Source organism: Gorilla gorilla, chromosome 5, assembly GCF_029281585.2.
Source record: "Gorilla gorilla gorilla isolate KB3781 chromosome 5, NHGRI_mGorGor1-v2.1_pri, whole genome shotgun sequence".
Lineage (NCBI taxonomy): Eukaryota > Metazoa > Chordata > Mammalia > Primates > Hominidae > Gorilla > Gorilla gorilla.
Genome location: NC_073229.2, coordinates 138,025,693 through 138,046,020, shown reverse-complemented (window position 1 = coordinate 138,046,020; position 20,328 = coordinate 138,025,693). Strand labels below are relative to the sequence as shown.

Sequence of the window (20,328 nt, the reverse complement as noted above, 5' to 3'; positions counted from 1 at the left end):
TCAACCCACTTAATGTTTTTTTGGCTTGTGTTATGCTGTCTTGGATGGAAGGCATCAGAGCATGTTTAACTGATCTGGAAACTAATACAGTAGAAAGGAAAATGGAGATACAAGAGGAAAAGGAATAAAGAATGGAAAAACATTTCTGAGAAGGCAGGAAGGGATGGGGATATAGGGCACATGCTGAGAAATTGGGTTTGAAAAGACATTCTGCTTTTTAAAATATTCTGTAATGAGAGAACGAGAGGATGGCTATAGATTTGCTGGTGGGAAGATGAGAAAGTTTCCCTCTGATGGTTTCTATTCAGCTAAGAGGAAAGAAGAAAAGGGAGAGTTGCAGTTTGATGACCTTATAGAAGGTGTGGAATAATGACTGGGAGGCATAGGATTGAGACTTTTGGGCATGGTAAAACTTTAGAGCAGTAATGAGGGCCCATTTGAGGTTGATAAATCTCAAGGATGCTTAATCAATATATCAAATATATCTTTCTACAATCCTCTTTAATATTACCAGCCATTCACTCTTTTAACCTATGCCCAATTTGTGTTATATCTATAAGTCAATATTCGCACAAAAATAGAATATAGATTAAAAGGCAGTGCTATTACAAAGCACAATGTCAGTTAATCCTATATTATTTCATACAGATATGCATAAAGAGGAGGAGGGAGGGAAGATAACCTACTCTGTACCAGGGACAGCACTGTGTGAGTTCACTAGGCTTGTGTTTCACCCTTCCAACAGAACCTGAACTTGTATCATTTTCCCATTTTACAGATTTGGAAATTGATGTTCAGGAAGGTTTGGAAAATAAAGTTCAATAGTATGTTAGCCGTTGTTCATTGAAGTCTATCTGCCATCTAGGAATCTAATAAGAGCTCAAATGGTTGTAATAGGCACAGAACCTTATATGTAGTTGGAGTTTTTTTTTTTAATTAAAAAATAGAGACAGGGTCTCACTATGTTGCCCAGACTGGTCCCGAACTCCTGGGATCAAGTGATTCTCCCACCTTAGCCTCTCAAAATGCTGGGATTACAGACATGAGCCACTGCCCCCAGCCTGTAGTAGGAGCTTTATTAGTTTTTAAAATTGATACTAAAACTGCAAGCTTCTTTACTTTTAGACTTTGCTTTAGTGTTCTTTATTAACTATCCAGTAGTACTCAAATAGAAAGATTCTTTCATAATTAGGAAACATCAGAGTCACTGCTTATCTGTCTGAAGAATCAAGAACTAACACATCTACAACAGGAGTGACGTTTCTGGCATGTTAGATCTCCACATGGTCGGAACAGGTGATCACTACAAAGCCACTATAAAGAAGAGTGTATTTTTTGGTCACTGCTATTCAGGCACACCAATTGAAATAACCATACATATATATATATATATATATATATACACACACACACGCACATGTATATACATATATATATACACACACACATATATACATATATACACACACATACACATATATACATATACACACACATACACATATATATACATATACACACACATACACATATATATACATATACAAACACACACACACACACTCAAATATATATATATATATATATATGTATATATATTCTTTTTTTTTTTTGAGACAGGGTCTTGCTCTGTTGCCCAGGCTGATCTAACTCCTGGGCCTAAATGATCCTCTCACCCCCTCCCCAGCCTCCCCAGGAGCTGGAACTATAGGCATATACCACCATGTCCGGCTAATTTTTGCATTTGTTGTAGAAACAGGGTCTCCCTATGTTACCCAGACTGGTCTCTAACTCCTGGGCTCAAGCAAATCTTTCATCTCAGCTTCCCAAAGTGCTGGGATTACAGATGTGAGCCATTATGCCTGGCCAAGATTTTTTAATATTTGAAAGAGTAATCAAAGAGTAGGACATAATATTAGAGACAAATAAACAAAAAGTAGGAAAATCTTTAAAGAAAAAGTTTTCTCCAGAAATTTTGAATCAAAACTTAACCATAGTAGCATTTCTCAAAATTTGCAATATTTATCCTCCAGGGACAGGCTGAAAAGTTTCCATATAAGCTTTTGGAAGAATAGAATGAAGGTGGAAGATTGGGGAGGGCACAGGGATAATTCCCTTTCCAACTTTGTTCTCAGAGATAAGAGGCAAGTAAATAAAGAAAAGCAATCAAAGTTTTCATTAAAAGGATCAGGCGATCAGGTTCCTGGTCTTATAGAGTTACCTAGTCACTTTTCTCATTGTTCTTAACTGGCAGACCAGAAGTGGAGGTAAAACATTCACATAGAAAAAGTTGAATCTTCGGCATGATGAGTATAGGGACCATACAAGGGGTAATTTTTCATTGCTTCCTTGGTCATAAATACTTTCTGATATTAAAAAGGAGATTTAAACAGTGGCTGAAATGAGCTATTTGAACTAATCTGTGGTTCTAGAAATTAAAGCATAAAATCAAACACTTCTCTTTATTCCAAATAACAATGCAGTTTTAGAAAAAGATGTATTAAACTCTTAGAAAGAACTTGTTGCAATCAATAAATAGAAAGTTTTTATTAAGCTACTGCTAAAGTAGAACTTTAGTAAGCGCCCCTCCAGTCTGACGGACTTTTCAGTGCCTTCAACACTCTATTAGGTTTTGTGATGAGATGACTGGGAAGGACTTCATTTGCTCAGCAGATATTTATTAAGTACCTACTTTATACCAGGCACTGGCGTACAGTGATTTGCCTCCATTACATATTTGAATCCCTACAGTAATCTTATAAAATAGAAACCATTACTCCCATTTTCTTTGTAAATCAAATCCCTGAGGCATAACATAACATGCTCAAGTTTATGCTGCTCATAAGTGGTCTGGACTGGGCTCTCAGTCCAGCTCTTGATAATTCCAAAGCTGTGACACTGTTTCCCTGACTATATCATACTGCCTCAGATAAAGTTAAGAATTTTATGGGATGTTTCCAGTTTTTGTGAAGGTTACAAAAATGATCAAGATACGCTAAAAATTGTCTGAAATATATTAAATATTAAACTTTATCTGTTGTAAGAGAAGTATTTAGGGCTACATCTGCAAGATGGGAATTAGCATTCAAAGAAACACACACACACACAAACAGAATCTGACAGGTCAGATTCTTGAATCTGGAAACATCCTTAGTAACTTTATCCAGAATATTGTCATCACAAAACATATTTTTGGACAACTGAATAAAAACATAAATGGTTAAGTTGTGCCAAAAACTTACCTCTACCTTTCCTGGGGCAAAAGTGTGAGTGCTGCTTAGAGCAGAGTGAAGCTTTTTGGAATGTAGGTAAAGTAGGGTGTAGAGAAAGGGAGAGAATGTTACAGTTGGAAAGAGAATCCAGATGTGAGATGTGGCTGAGAGATGAGATCAGAGATAAGAAGGTACAGCCCTTCACAGTGCCACTGTGAGAAAACTGTAAGGATTCCTGGGATGGAGGGGACTCATGGCTGAGAATGTAGGGAGTGATGAAAATGTGACATTCTTCCATTAAGGCTACAGTTGGAATTTGATTTACATTTTGATTGTAGGTGTAAATACTTGACAGTTTTAAAATTTCAATCACTATTGTATATATTATTTTATTTAATAGCCACAGTAAATTCAGAGATCAATTAGATCAATTAGGTGAATTCCCAGTTATAAGGCTGTTAAATAATTTGCTTAAAATCCCAACTACAGGCCGGGCTCGGTGACTCACGTCTGTAGTCCCAGCACTTTGGGAGGCCGAGGCAGGCAGATCATGAGGTAAGGAGTTCGAGACCAGCCTGACCAACATGGTGAAACCCTGTCTCTACTAAAAATAAAAAAATTAGCCAGGTGTGGTGGCACGCGCCTATAATCCCAGCTATTCAGGAGGCTGAGGCAGGAGAATCGCTTGAACCTGGGAGGCGGAGGTTGCAGTGAGCGGAGATCACGCCACTGCACTCCAGCCTGGGCAACAGAGAGAGACCTCATCTAAAAACAAAAAAATTCCCAATCTCAACTATAGCTACCCAGACCAGCCAGTATCTTGTGGTCTGCTGGGACAGACAGGGACTTTGTCACTGCCCTATGCTGAGGTCTCTGCCTCTTCTACATGTCTTCCACTCCCCTTCCTCTCCAGTGTGTGTGCGTGTGTGTATTTTTTTTAGATGGCTTTTTGCTATGTTGCCTAGCTGGAGTGCAGCGGCTATTCACAGGCCTAATCATAGCTCGCTGCAGCCTCAAACTCCGGGGCTCAAGCTACTCATCTTCTTGAGTAGCTGAGTCAACAGGCATGCATCACCACACTCAACTCGTCTCCAATATTGAGGAAAAGATACTTAAGGCAAGTTTTCAATTGACTTTGGATTTTTTTCTCATTGCTTTAAATATTGCTTTTATGCCAATGACACAACCATCAGAATTTCCTATCCTAATGGCTAACTGAAATTCCAGCTCTGTATTTTCCATTGTCTCCGTACTGATCTGGTAATTGCTGCTCGTATATTTCTCACCACTTTCTTAAAGTCAGGTTATTGTTTTCCCATCTAAACCAGCTCATCTTCTGAGTGATCTAGTGTACCATGTCTTACACTTTCCACTCAAGATACTTTACAATGAGTCCAAAATGTCTCCAGGAAAGCTGATGATTTCCTTCCCTTCCTTTCCTTCCCTTCCTTCTCTTCCTTTCTCCCCTGATGATTTCTTCAGCTTTCTTGGAGACATTTTAGACTCATTTCTCTCCATTTTTCAGGCTAAGAATAGAACCAGGTATAAGGCCTCCTTAGGTTTCAGTATGGTTAAACACTCCACTACCAATTAGAATGTAAAACAAAAAATAAAATAAAACAAACCCTGAAGTTTTTGCCCATTTGTTTAGTTTATAAACCTCTTTTCACCTCCATCATCTGTCACATCTCAGGCATATATTACATTATGTTCCTTTTTTCTCTAAAATTCCTATTGATTAGACTTTACTAAATATAAAAATAATTGAGTATCAAGGAGAAGACTGGAATTCTCACTGTATAATTTGTTATCAGCTCAGAACACCTCATGGATTATCCTTGTCAAGTTGTGTTGATTTATTTTCCTTTCGAACATCTCTGGTATTTTCTCCCTTCCAAGGACTAAAACTCAAGTCAAAGTTCTTGATATTTTCTGCCTGAATTACCTCCTAGGTCATCATTCCCCTCTCCAGGGCATTCAATGCCACAAATATCTCTCTTGTCACATCTCTGATCAAAAATTGGCTTCTAGTTGCCTGGGATCTAACCCTCCCTGCCTGACTTCCAAGGCTGTTTACAATCTGTCACCATAATCTCTAGACAGAGGACCAGTTTGGATCACTGAATGATGATTTATTAAACTCTTCCTTATAATTGTTTTAATTTGCCTCCCAATAAAGAACTAGTAGTTACAAGTTTTTAATATAGACCCAATAAATATACTTTATAGAGAAAAGACTGAAGAATTCCAAGATATTTTATAATTTAAAAAAATTTAGGAAGCCAGTTTTTCACCAGTGTCTCTCCCTCTCTCCTTTCTTCCCTAAAAACTAAGCAGATTTCAAGGAGGTTATGAACTGATCTCCCTTTTTACTGAGAAGAGAGCCTTGTCTTTGAACTTCTCAGGGTCCTGTCACAGTCTTTTATGTTTGTCTGACTCAACCACAGCAACAGTTGCATCAGTAGGGGCAAAATGTCCTCCTAAGAAGCAGAGAAGAGAAAATGACAATTGATAAATAATAGATATTTCCTCCTGATTATGTTGACAAGACAGTTTTCCTTCTTGATCAAAATACTTTTTTTCATGTCCTTAACATTTTATTTTCTAACACTAACACGTAATTTCTTTATCTCCTGCTTTTTCCTACTGTAGCTTTTTTTTTTTTTTTTTTTGAGAGGGAGTCTTGTCTCAGTCACCCAGGCTGGAGTGCAGCAGCGCAATCTTGGCTCACTGCAACCTCTGCCTCCCAGGCTCAAGTGATTCTTCTGTCTCAGCCTCCCGAGTAGCTGAGATTATAGGCATGCACCACCACGCCTTGCTAATTTTTGTATTTTTAGTAGAGACAGGGCTTCACCATGTTGGCCAGGCTGGTCTCAAACTCCTGACCTCAGGTGATCCTCCCGCCCCGACCTTCCAAAGTGCTAGGATTACAGACGTGAGCCACTGTGCCCAGCCTCTACTGTGGCTTTAAATGTCCTGAATACTTAAACTATAGAGTGGCCATTAATTGAATAAAATGGGTAGTAATTTTCCCTGCATCTACTTTTATATTCTTTTCACCAAATGACCAATAAAAACATTTTTTACAACTTTTCAATTAAAAAATCCGTATTATTGTAATTGTGGTGTTTTGAAAATATTCAATAACAAGCAGGATAAAGAACTATTATAGTCTAGGCATCATCACTACTTTTTGAAAATAATTTGATTTTCATTTTAACTACATTTTATTAATACAATCAAAAGATTCATTCAATTTACTAGGGGAGAATTGTAAAAAAATTTATTGGATATCAAGTAGGCAAATATCTAGTTAAATTGTTTGGTCCATATCTTTTTATTTAATGCTTTATTAAAAACTTTTAAAATTCTTAATGAGCTCCTCAGGACTATTTCATGAAACATATTAAAATGCAGCTTATGTCATTTTATACATAAATACATATATATAATTCCTTATCACAGTGTGTATATATGTGTGTATATATATATATATGCATGAACATGGCAAGAATATAAAGTTGAGAATGTTGATTTCCATTGTCATTGTATCAGAACTCATGGGAACAAGCAACTATCCTTTGTAATTATCACTTTATCAGAACACCCATCAGACACATGCCAATCTTCAAATCAATTTAGGGGGGGCATTCCTCTTTGGGACTGGCCCCAGAAGCCATATAAGAAACTGTTTCAATACTTTATATTTTATCATCACTTTTATTACTGGAAACTGTGTTACCCACTTTGATCACTCTTTAATAATACTAACACCGCCCAGGTGCATTAAACATTTGAGTGTTCAAACAGCTTTCAAAATACAATTTTATTCACTGTGCTTTTGGCTGTTGCTAAAGTAATACGGTACTTGTCTTTGGGGAATTTGCTCCCCTGGGGTGAAGGAGCTACACTGTAGTAGGACTACACTATTTGAAGACATGGGTTCAATTTCAGGTTCAAACATCTGGTGGCTACGTTGTGAACTAATGCAGTTGACTTCGGTTCTCTAAGCTTAAGTTTCTTCCTTTGTAAAATGTAGATAAAAGTTTCTATCTTAAAGAAAGAGTTCTAGTTCTAAGATTTAATAGAGCTATCTAAAGGTAAGGTATGGTGATGTTGTTGTTTTAGGTGTTCTTTTAAAAAAAAATATTTATTTATTTTTGAGACAGAGTCTTGCTCTGTCGCCCAGCCTGGAGTGCAGTGGGGAAATCTCACTGTAACCTCCATTTCCCAGGTTCAAGTGATTCTCCTGCCTCAGCCTCCCAAGTAGCTGGGATTACAGGTGACACCACCATACCTGGCTAATTTTGTATTTTTTTTTTTTTTTTTAAGTAGAGATGGGTTTTTGCCATGTTGGCCAGGCTGGTCTTAAACTCTTGGCCTCAAGCAATCTGCCAGCCTTGGCTTCCCAATGTGCTGGGATTACAGGCATGAGCCACCGCTTTAAGCGTTCTTTGTAAGAAGTTTTCTGGTGCGATTTGGATGAAAATGGGCAGAAGCTGTAATGAAAGTTTTGAGATTTAGTAACCCCAGGCACCAGCAATTAGCGGGTCCTCAATAAAAGCTGGTTTGCCTTTCTATCTTATCATCCTGGAATAAGATGGGTTTGGTGAAACCCTCTGACTAGATTTGGAAGCGAAAGGAAAATAAGAAAAACCTGTAACAGCAGAGCTGTAATAAATTACTCACTTGTAAAGTAAGCATTTGCAATGAACCCATTTTTTTGACTCCTCCCTTGGGAATAATTCCCAAAGGAATTCTGAGACACTGACCAGGGATTACTGAAGGTGCTAGACGGCCTGTAGAATTGGTGATTCCAAGTTGTCCTTTCCTTCCAGTAAGCCAGCCTCTCCCTTGAGGGAGGTGGGATTATAGTTCTTAATTAATGTCAATTTTAATTAATGTTTAGACTTTTACGTGATTAAGCAAATGCTGTGTCCCCACATTTTGCATTTCTTAAGCTATCTTTTCTTAGTTCCTGCTTTTCCTCAAGTATTTTACAAGCCAGAGCTGTTTAATGTAATTGGACATTTCATCTGCACTTAGCTAGGACAGCCAGCCTTGCTGTTTATCTGGGGGTAAGCAGCACTTTGAAAAAATTTACATTAGATTAAAAAAAAAAGTCTCATCCAGCCTGGTGCAGTGGCTCACGCCTGTAATCCCAGCACTTTGGGAGGCTGAGGCAGGAGGGTCACTTGAGGTCGTGAGTTTGAGACAAGCCTGACCAACATGTCGAAACTCTGTCTCTACTAAAAATACAAAAATTATCCGGGCATGGTGGCGCATGCCTGTAATCCCAGCTACTTGGGGGGCTGAAACACAAAAATGGCTTGCAGAGGTTGCAGTGAGCCGAGATTGCACCACTGCACACCAGCCTGGGCAACAGAGTCAGACTCTATTTCAAAACAACAACAACAACAAAACAAAAGAAACCTCATCCTTCTCACAGAAAGTCTAGATAGATAAATGAGCTTTCTTCGGGTTCTCTTGTTCTCTCACTTTTTTTTCTTAAGTGCTGATTACCAATCTTGTTAGCAGCGGCATATTAATAATTTATTTACACCCTGAATTTCTTTGGGCAATATTTTATTAATACCTATGCAAATTTTATTTTTGTAGGCTTGCTTTTCTCCCAATTTTGAAAAAAAATTGTTGAAAAGAGATAATTTACAGCAATTATAATTCTCATAATAATTATTATCCTCATTGGTATTAAAAGATATGAAACATCAATATACTGGGAGGCAGTGCTCTGTTAGGAGCAGCAGTTAATAATTTTGGAATCAAATAAATAGCTTTGAATTTAGGCTTTACTATTTCCTGGCTTTGTGACTTGGGGTTAGGTACCTAATCTTCCTCATCTGAGAAATGGGGGTAATAGGAACATTGCCTTCCAGAACTGTTTTGAGACTTTTCCTAAGGACCTGAATATAGGAAGTTCTCATTAAATGATAACAAATCTGAGTCCAGACCATACAAGGGTAAGGGTGGGGGTAGGAATATCAAATTGATTTGTGGAAGATCAACTGTTCATATATTGGTAAAAACTGTGTTTTACAGCAACTTCATAACTTCCAAAGCATTTTTGGATCCATCGTTTTACTTAATCTTTATAATAAATGGCAGGTGAGAATTAATTTCATTTGAATGATGAAATAGATACCAAGGTCTGGAAATTTTTCTTTAGATTATACTGTAGATAAGTTGCAGAAAGTGATTTCAGATGCCTGGTAACTGCGTTTAAAAGAACCCTCAAGAATCTTAGAACTTCATAGATCAGTCATCAAATTTGAATGGAATTCTCATTATGTGGTCACCAGTATCATGTGTTTCAAGGTTGATGTCCTGCCCAGTGCATGGCTGCACCACATCATTTTGACACAGCATCTTTTCCACAGTGGTAGGTCCTCTGGAGGCATTCAGTCCTCTGGGAAAAATTATGGACTTTTAGATTTTGCTTATATTAAAAAGCCAGCTTTAAAAGTTGGCTTCGTGTATATTTAAAAGGGGTACAGAAAAAAACTTTGATAAAATTTTTAGTACCTTTGTAGCTGAGCTTTATAAAAGCTATAGTTATTTACATAAATACAAAAATTAAGGAGGCAAAATGAACATGTAACAAAAGAAAGTTCTGGACTTTGTAATTCTGCTGTTTTTTATATTACCAAGTAGTTCTGGATAAGGCAGGAACAACATTAATAGTACAGTTTGCTAACTCCTATTTTTTCCATGAAAAATTTTAATGAGAAAAAAATGCATTCTTGTAACGTTTTCAAATAGAACAGGAGTATATAAAATAACTGAAGTAAATTCCTTTTCATTGATCCTTTTTAAGAATTCTACCTCCTGTTAGCAAGTTGTAGTGTATTTTTTCAGGCTTTATTTTATTCCCATGCTTGCTCATGCACAGATATATACATGAGTTTTACAAATGGGATGAATGACATTATTGTATGCAATCTAGATGCAATCTATCTAGATTGCTTTCTGACTTCTTTTTTGAACTTTATATCTTGAAGAATTTCCCTAGGAGTATATGTAAAACAACCTAATTCTTTTAAATAGCCATATAGTGTTTCATTGTTCATATGGAAATATTAAAACTTAGTCATTTCTTTCATTGATGAATGTTCAGGTTGTTTAAAATTTTTCTCTATTCTATCATTAATATTCATATATATATTTGTCCACATGTGTAAGTATTTTTGTAGGATGGATTGTTAGAAGTAACATTGTTCCATCAAAGGGCATAATCTTTAACATACTGATGAATGTTGCTACACTGACCCACAGAAATGCTATGGTTGTTTATATTCAGATGCATAGTGATGAAAATGCCCTTTTCCTTATACCCTTACCAAAACTACATACTATCAATTGTTCAATCTTCTTTAATCGGTGGGAAATCACGAAAAAATTATTGATCTTTATATTCATTGATCACTTTTTTCTTTTTATTTTGTTCATTTTTATTCTTTTACCTTATTATATTGGATTGTCTTTTCATTATTTAATTGAAGGAACTCTTCAGTTTTTACATATTATAGCAGTTAATTCCTTTCTGTTGTATGCTACACCTATCTCCTTTCAGTCTGTTTTGTCTTTTATTAAACATGGTTTATGTGATCTTTTCCTGGGCAGAAAAATTTAAAGCATCGTGTAGTTATATCTGTCCGTTGTTTCCTTGTGTTCCTTGTGGCTTCTGAGTTTTTTTTTTTTTCCTCCCGAAGTTCAGGTCAGATGGGTAATGTGCCAAGATTGTAGTGCATTTCACAGATGCATGTGAACACCCAATCATCATTGCTCATGAGCTACAAAAGGAGCAGACTTCTAAGTTTTCTATCTTGTTTAGGAATGATATTTCCTTAAGAGTACATATGTATTCGGGTTGGGCGAGGTGGCACACGCCCGTAGTCCCAGCACGTTGGGAGGCCAAGGAGGGAAGATCACTTGAGGTCAGGAGTTAGAGACCAGCCTAGCCAACATGGTGAAACCCCATCACTACTGAAAGTACAAAAAATATCCGGGAGTGGTGGTGCACACCTGTAATCCCAGTTACTCGGGAGGTTGAGGTGGGAGGATTGCTTGAACCCGGGGAGGCAGAGGTTGCAGTGAGCAGAGATTGCACCTGGGTGACAGAGCAAGACTGTCTCCAAAAAAAGAGTACATACATATTCTTATGCTTTCCTCATATTTGTTAAAATTTTTAATCTTATAATTTAATTCAATTGGAATTTATGGCCGGGCACAGTGGCTCACGCCTATAATCTTAGCACTTTGGAAAATCGAGGCAGGTGGATCACCTGAGGTCAGGAGTTCGAGACCAGCCTGGGGCAACATGGTGATACCCCATCTCTACTAAAAGTAAAAAAATTAGCCAGGCATGCTGGCATGCACCTGTAATCCCAGCTACTTGAGGGGCTGAGACAGGAGAACCGCTTGAACTCCGGAGGCGGAGGTTGCAGTGAGCCAAGATTGCACCACTGCACTCTAGCCTGGATGACAGAGCAAGACTCTGTCTCAAAAAAAAAATAAATAAATAAAATAAAATAAAATTGGGAATTTATTTTGCAGTACAGTGTGAGGTAGGAATCTCATTTGATTATTTTTCCCTTATGTTCTACCACAATTGATTTGAAATTCTTTCATTAGTATGCACTACAGTTCCCATGAAAACATGGGTCTATTGCTGGATTCTCTCTTCTGTTTAGTGAACTATCTTTTTAGTCCTATGCCAATACATTTTTGTTTAATTACTATAATTTTGTAATGTATTTTGATATCTGGCATGGAAAATCATCTTTATTTTTCTTTTGCTTTAAAAGTCAACATTCTTACTTATTTACTCTTCCAGATAAAATTAGGATCAGCCTTTCAATTCTAAACATATTTTTTCTCTGAGTACTTGATGCGATTATACTTAGATAATAAATTGGCATAAAATTGATATCTTTATAATGTATTTTTTTTTTTAGAAAAAGCAAGCTTGGCAAGTTTTATTAAAGGAAAATTTTGCATAGTTTACTTTCCACCAGTCTGTTCTGGCATGCTTCTAATGATAGCAGAATCACCTGGATCAGTGAGCGCCAGTGTGCATACTCTGTAGTATTTTCCGCATGCTGTGCTCAGTTCAATATTATTGCCACTGTAGTGATGGACACCAATTTTGGCCAACATTGCATAGTACTCTACTTCTGATTTCCACAAAGCTGGGCAGTTGTAAGCAAGGATGACCATTTTTGCTGTGCCTTGTCTGATCATCTTTAGAGTCTGCTTGTACCCCAGCACGTACTTTCCACTTTTCATGAGTTGGAGCCGAGAATTAATTGACTCCAGTGAATTTTTCATCTCCTTGGTTGGGATGGCCCCAATCAAGAGCAGCTGCCAAGATGGCTGGGGAGTGAGAAAGGTGATATCTGTATAATATTATATATACAGGTATTCAGGTCTTTTTTTCATCCTTACATATAGGTTTAGAGTTGTCTTCATTATACGTTATGCAAATTATTCCTAGATAATCTATAATTTTATCTTCTTCCTGTTGTTTTTAAATGAGTTATCCACATATGTGCCACATGCAGGAGGAGATGGCAGAAATAGTAAGTGATTTGCCTAAGTGCAACTAGTTAATAACAGAATTTAGATTAGAGACCAAGTCTTCTGACTGGGACTCCCCCCACAATAAGGCAGATTCTTTTACTACTGCCCCATTCTTGTTGCTATCTTTCTCTCTCTCTTTTATTTTTTATTTTATTTTATTTTATTTTGAGATAGGGTCTTGCTCTGTCGCCCAGGATGGAGTGCAATAACGCCATCTAAGCTCACTGCAACCTCTGCCTCTGGGGTTCAAGCAATTCTCCTCCCTCAGCCTCCCTAGTAGCTGGGATTCCAGGCACCTGCCACCATACCTGGCTGTTTTTTGTATATTTAGTAGAGACAAGGTTTCACCATATTGGCCAGGCTGGTCTTGAACTCCTGACCTCAGGAGATCCACCCGCCTTGGCCTCCCAAAGTACTGGGATTACAGGCGTGAGCCACCGCGCCTGGCCTCTCTCTTTCTCTTTGAATGTAGCTTCATGTTGAATAATGAATCTGAGTCAAGAAAAATATAGCCTAATCCCATAAATTTGACTTATAAGAAATTGGAATAAATGTGTAAGGTTCATTTCTCAAATTCTATTCATGTTCGAAGTAAGTAATATTTATGTTGATGGAATTTAGGGAGTCTGTTTTTAACCTAATATTTCTTCAAAGGCTTCACACAAATGAAACCTAAGCAAAATTTCTTAAATAGTAATCTCAAATTTTATCTATGAAATAAAGCTCTAAAAGGTCATCTTATTCATAAGTTTTATATCTCATTAAAGACTGAAAAAACTCAATCTCATTATAATTAAACTTTGCATTTTGTCTTTTATTTAGTGAGTTGCAAAACAGAATTGTTTGATCACTGTCAACAGTTGAAAACATGATGGTAGTTTCAGCAATTATTGGTACATTGTGAGTCTATCATCAAGTATTTTAATACCAGTGCAAATCAGTGATTTCAAAAAATAAATTTTGAAATAAATAAAACCAGAGTGTTTAAACAAAACTTAAACTAAAGGCACAAAATGTATAGATGCAGGCTTAATGGTATACCCTAACAACCGTTTCTGCAGGTGGCTTATCAGGAGGAATCTTGATGCATTCTGTCCCTTGAATAGGCAAAGGTCTCCAGCCACTTTCTTTAAAGTTAGTAGGTGTGCCGACTAATTCCATTTCACAAGGAGAACCCTGAAAGGTTTAACAAACTGCATCTTTCCCCCCCATTCTTAAGCACAGTGCCTCAAACAAGATGCTAGTTATGCCTGTGAGATCAGATCAAATACATAACAGTGAGAAATTGAAATTCATAGTCAGTCCACTTAAATGCTCATCCAGTCAAAAATAGATTTGGTAAATTATAAAAACATGGCTTATTTTAAATAGAAAACATTTAGAAAAGGAACTGACTGAGAGGATCAAAGATAAGTGGAACCAAGTTTCATGGTATGGAGGCCAGTTGAACAAGTAAAGAACACAAAATAAAATACAGACAGTTTTCTTCTTGATTCAGGAGGTAGCTGAATTTCCTGCACTTGTGGAGAAAATCATCCATGCTTGAAAAGGTCTAGGTGTCCTGGTTGAAGCAGTATAAAAGCTGAGGATTCTGACACTCTTGTTTTCGTGGTAGGCTCCTGACTTGATAATGAGCCAGTTGGATATGAACCCTCTTTGACATCCATTGGTATGCAGATGACAGCTGTGGAGTCTCCCACAAGTGAAGAGAAGGACTTGAGTAGGTCTTACATGTTAGTAAAATCTTTATGTTACTATTTGTAGAGGTCTCACAGAATATCTTTGCCTTCTACTTTTAGTATTTGTTGCTCCCTTCTGGTGAAGAGTCCTGGGAAGACATAGTGCTGATAGTGATCCAGTACATCAAATACCATGACTGTTCTTTGTTTGTTGTCCTCAATCTGGGTCCTCTTAACAGAAAATTTATTATTTTTTAAAATAAAATGTCTTCATTTTAAAAATGAAAATATTTTCCACCATTACATGTAAACTTCAATATATTTACTATTTGTGTCTCATTCTCATTGTTGCCCATATGAAACCTGCAAGTTCTATCAGACAGGCCTCCTGTCTTCGTTCTTGCACAAGGCAGCCACACCTGGAACGAGAGCCACTGGGATCCAGTGCTCAGCCACAGGGGCTGGAGGTAGCTGTGTTAGGAAGATGGTGCCCCAGCTTTTCACCGAGGCATTATGCTTCTTTGGCTGACACAAATCTGCTCTACTGAAAAACATTTGTAAAGGAGCTTTGCAGAGTGTAACTTGCCTGGTTTGCAGTCTTGTTTCTTTCTTAGCCAAGAAGAAGCAAGGGGCTCATCAAACCAAATTTCAACCTTCAGCTTCACTTGAAAAATCATGGTGGTTGACATAGGGATCAGCAAAGTCTTTGAAGTTCTTTGGCATGCAAGGCAAATTATAATTTGGTTCTTAAGAGAAATGTTTTTCCTTTTGTGCTATTTGGTATCCTGGGCACAGAATTCCTTCCCAGTCTTCCATAACCAGCATCCTGGGTATTTTTGTATTAAAATTGTACCTTATGTTTTATCCTTCTCTTACTGGATATGTTTCATCCTTTTTACTTGAATAATTAGGCCGAGAGAATAAAAATCTAGTTTTGAGTCAAATAAATTAAAATTAAGTGGTTATTGAGAAAGAGGCATTTCAATTTCTTCGTTTGTGTTTTTATTTCCAGTGGAGCACCATCAATAAAGACTCTTACAATCAAATATGATAGAAATTCAGGACCAGGCAAGGTGGCTCATGCCATTAATCCCAGCACTTTGGGATGCCAAGGTGGGCAGATCACTTGAGGTCAGGAGTTCAAGACCAGCCTGGGCAACATGGCAAAACCCCATCTCTACTAAAAATACAAAAATCAGCTGGGTGAGGTGGAGCACACCTGTAATCCCAGTTACTCTGGGGGCTGTGGCATGAGAATTGCTTGAATCTGGGAGGCGGAGGTTACAGTGAGCTGAAATTGAGATCGTGCCACTGTTCTCCAGTCTGAGAGACAGAGGGAGACTCTATCTCTCAAAAAAAAATATATATATGTTTTGGTGAATTTCTATTTTATGTATAAATATATATAGTATTTTATTTATTTATCATGTACATATAACAGAAATTCACCAAAAACTTGACTCTTCTTTAAATCTTACCAATTAATGAAAATAAATGTTTAATTAATCAATAAGCATGTATTTTTGAGCGCCTCTGAGTTTAAAGATATTTAAAGTACTGCTGTTAGACTGTAGTGGTGGTAACAGTTCTTCCTAGAGCCTGGAAAGAGGTGGCATTCTTCTTGCACCAGGTTCAGACTTAGCTATTTTGGATCATTCCTTACTGAGAGTCAGCTAATCCCTCCTCAGTTCCCTCTTTATCACTAGTCTCAAATACAATGACTGTCTATTGCACTTATGGAAAATACATCAGTGGGGTGCTCCTGAACTTCTTTATAAGTTGAAGTGCCATTGCTGAAATTCATGCAATGCAACATAATAATGTGTGATTGACACTAAAATAGGTGTTCAGCATTTTGCATTTCTATAAGTTTCAGAAAAACTGTAAGGTTTTTGTTGTTGTTGTTGTTGTTGTTGTTGTTTTGTTTTGCTTTAGAGACAGGGTCTTGCTCTGTCACCCAGGCTGGAGTCCAGTGGCATGATCACAGCTCACTGCAGCCTTGATCCACCGGGGCTCAAGCAATCCTTCCATCTCAGCCTCCTGAGTTGCTGGATTTATAGGACCATGCCATTAGACCTGGTATATATGTGTGTGTGTGTGTGTGTGTGTGTGTGTGTGTGTGTGTGTGTGTGCGCGCGCACGCGCATACATACATATGCAGTGAGACAGGGTTTCACTATATTGCCCATGCTGGCTGGTCTTGAACTCTTGGGCTTAAATGATTCTTCTATCTTGGACTCCCAAAGTGCTGGGATTACAGGAGTGAGCGCCACCATGCCTGGCCTAGAAAAACTGTAAGTTAAATGAGAGCATGTGTGATAAGAACTGCCCTCTCCTATAATTCCCCTGTAGTCTCTTAATGCTTTTATACCTTACCAGGCCCAGCACTGCCCTGGTTTAGTTGACCTAGGGTAACTTAACTCTGTGTGAGTTTTCTTCCAGAATACAATCCTCTATACCAGGGCTCTATACCAGGGGTCAGCAACAGTTTTGGGTAAAGTGTCAGGTATTTCAGACTTGGGGAATGAATTAGTTTTCTAGGCTGCTGTAACAAAATGCCACAAACTATGTAGCTTACAATAACAGAAATGTATACCCTTGCAGGTCTGGAGTCTCTGAGAGAGAACACATTCCATGCCTTTTTTTTTTTTTTTTTTTCGAGACAGAGTCTCATGCTGTCACTTAGGCTGGAGTGCAGTGGCATGATCATGGCTCACTGCAAGGCCTGACCTCCTGAGTCCAGGTGATCCTCAGGCCTTAGCCTCTTAAGTAGCTAGCACTATAGGTGTGCACCACCATGCCTAGTTAATTTTTGTTTTATTTTTTGTAGAGACAGGGTCTTGCTAAGTTGCCCAGGCTGGCCATGCCTCTTTTCTAGCTTCTGCTGGTTGCTGGCAATCCTTGACTAGTAGATGCCTCACTCCAATTTCAGCCTCATTACAGCATGGCTTTCTTCCCACTGTATATCTGTGTTTTTATATAAGGACACCAGTGACTGGATTTAGGACCCACTCTAATCCAGTATGGCTTCATTGAAACTTAATTACATCTGCAAAGATCCTATTTCCCAATAAGGTCACATTCTGAGGTTCTGGGTGGACTTGGGAGACATTATTACTAGTACTCCTGCAGAAAGTCATCCAGTCTCTAGTGTAGCAGCAAGACAGCCATGGGCAATGCATAAATGAATGAGTAGGCTCTGTTCCCATTAAAATTTTATTTATGAACATTGAAATTCGAATTTTATGCAGCAATTTAAAAGATCATTCTTAGTTTGTGGGTCTTACCAAAAGAGGGATGGGGTGCAGGGGGAAGATTCAACCCAATGCCTGTAGTTTGCTAACAGATATGATATAGTGATGGTGAGGAGGTAGATGTAACTTTAGGGTAATTTTTCTTCTTTCTGCTCATAAACAACCACATGCTGAGGAAACCTGTTTGTGATTTGCATCAAGAAACTGTCAATGGCCTCATGTTTTAGCAGAGAGGAAACCAGACTGATGCCTGTTTGGCAGCAGCATTCCTGGTGTGCTTGCCAAAATTTTGGTGAGGATTTTGCTGTCAAGATTAAGAGGTGATGCAGGCTTAAATGAAGAACATGACCCGGAGTCCTCGTGTTGAAGGATTAGGACATTTCCCTCATGGGATCATAGCTTTCTCTGTGCCAAAGGTTTCAGTATACTTTTGAGGTGATTTTAAATTAAAGGCATTTTATGACTCAATACTACGTGGCATTCTGGTAAGATGTTGTCATTCCCTAGGTACTCATTGAAGACTAGATATTAGATAATATTCTGCACATCTGAACAGACTTCATCTTCTAATGCTAAGAGCTGCTATTTTATCTTGAGGCAAAATAAATCTAAATTTTCTGATTTATTATGCATATGCTTCTAATGAGATTTATGTAATGTAAAATTTGAAGTTATTGTTAAAGGTTGTGATTTACTTGTTTTTTCTAATTACAAAACCAAAACTGGCTCATTGTAGAAAATTTAAATAATGCCAAAACAGATAATATAAAAATAGGAAAATTTCCCATAATCTCAGTTCTCAGAGATAATTTCTGAGATTTTGGTATGTATTTTTTCTTTTTTTTTTTTTTTGAGACGAAGTCTCTCTCTGTTGCCCAGACTGGAGTGCAGTGGTGCAATCTCTGCTCAATGCAGCTTCTGCCTCCCAGGTTCCAGTGATTCTCCTGCCTCAGCCTCCCCAGTAGATGGGATTACAGGCATGTGCCACCATACCCGGCTAATTTTTGTATTTTTAGTAGAGACAGGGTTTCACTATGTTGGCCAGGCTGGTCTTGAACTCCTGACCTCAGGTGATCTGCCTGCTTTGGCCTCCCAAAGTGCTAGGATTATAGGCATGAACCATCGGGTATGTATTTTTTCAAACATTCCTCCTACCAAGTAATTATAAAAGCAAGTGAAAAGATAAACACTGAACAGACATTTTACATGTTTTTAAGAGATTTTAGGACAAAGTATATGAGCAAAGTATCATTAGTTATTATACCTAATTATGCATTAGATTCACAGCATGCTAATAGTAGAATATGAAATAGTTGTACCTCCTAATGTTAAGGGATATGTCTTTGTTTTGTTTTCGTTTTGTTGTCAACAAGCAGAGACTGACCTAGTAGAAACAATAACATCCATATACATATATAGTAAAGTCCTATTATTCAGAAACTCACTAAGCCGTGGGTTGAACAATGAGTCTTTTCTCCTTACTAGAGAGACTTGAAACAGGTATCCACCTTCTTCAGTAAGAACATCAATAATTTAATAGGGTTTACCATCCACAGCATTCTGGAAGCCTGTTTCATTTAGGTAGGACTTCACCATCAGAATCTCAAGTGGATATCGTAATGACTGCTGTGGTTTATGCCCTTAGCAGCCCAGAACAGAATGGTTGAATTACTACCCTCCTTAGACAACACGGAAATCTTGTGTATAAAAGTGGATAATCCTCCCCGTGTATACAAAAGTGGCTAGATAATCTCAACACTTGGGTTATGCCTACAAGATGCCAGCATACTTTAGTGTCTTGGGAGGTAATATGGGCTTTGGAAAGACACAGACCTGGACATGAATCTTACCTCTATTTCTATCATCCATGGGGCCTTAAACAAGTTACTTAAACTGTGTTTTGGTTTTCTCATCTACAAAATGGAAATATATAGTAATGTGTCTGGAGTTGGTTCCTTCTGGTGTGTTCATGGTCTCGCTGACTTCAAGAACGAAGCTGTGGACCTTTGGGTGAGTGTTACAGCTGTTAAAGATGGCACAGACCCAAAGAGTGAGAGGTAGCAAGGTTTATTGTGAAGAGCGAAAGAACAAAGCTTCCACAGCATGGAAGGAGACCCAAGTTGGTTGACGCTGCTGGCTGCAGTGGCCAGCTTTTATTCCCTTATTTGTGCCCGCCCATGTTCCATTTCTGTCCTATCAGAGTGCCTTTTTTTCAGTCCTCCCCACGATTGGCTACTTTTAGACTCCTGCTGATTGGTGTGTTTTACAGAGCACTGATTGGTGCATTTTATAATCCTCTGGCTATCTACAGAGCACTGATTACTGCATTTTTACAGAGCACTGATTGGTGCATTTTACAATCCTCTTGCTAGCTACAGAGCGCTGACTGGTGAGTTTTACAGTCCCAGCTACAGAGTGCTGATTGGTGCATTTTACAATCCTCTTGCTAGCTACAGAGCGCTGACTGGTGAGTTTTACAGTCCCAGCTACAAAGTGCTGATTGGTGTGTTTTACAATCCTCTTGTAAGACAGAAAAGTTCTCCAAGTCCCCATTCCACCCAGGAAGTCCAGCTGGCTTCACCT

The 20,328-nt window shown here is 38.1% G+C and overlaps 1 protein-coding gene and 1 pseudogene across 1 annotated transcript; both read right to left on the bottom strand.

Annotated features, from left to right (window-relative positions):
- Window positions 1–10,946: 10,946 nt before the first annotated feature.
- On the bottom strand, window positions 10,947–11,035 carry LOC115935195 (uncharacterized; annotated as a pseudogene).
- Window positions 11,036–12,233: 1,198 nt separating this feature from the next.
- Window positions 12,234–19,614, bottom strand: LOC115934993 (large ribosomal subunit protein eL30-like). Its single transcript, XM_055391615.1, has 2 exons — window positions 19,596–19,614; window positions 12,234–12,628 (listed from the first exon to the last, which is right to left on the bottom strand). The coding sequence occupies exons 1-2, from the start codon at window positions 19,612–19,614 to the stop codon at window positions 12,234–12,236; spliced, it is 414 nt and encodes a 137-aa protein (XP_055247590.1).
- Between the last annotated feature and the right edge of the window lie 714 nt (window positions 19,615–20,328).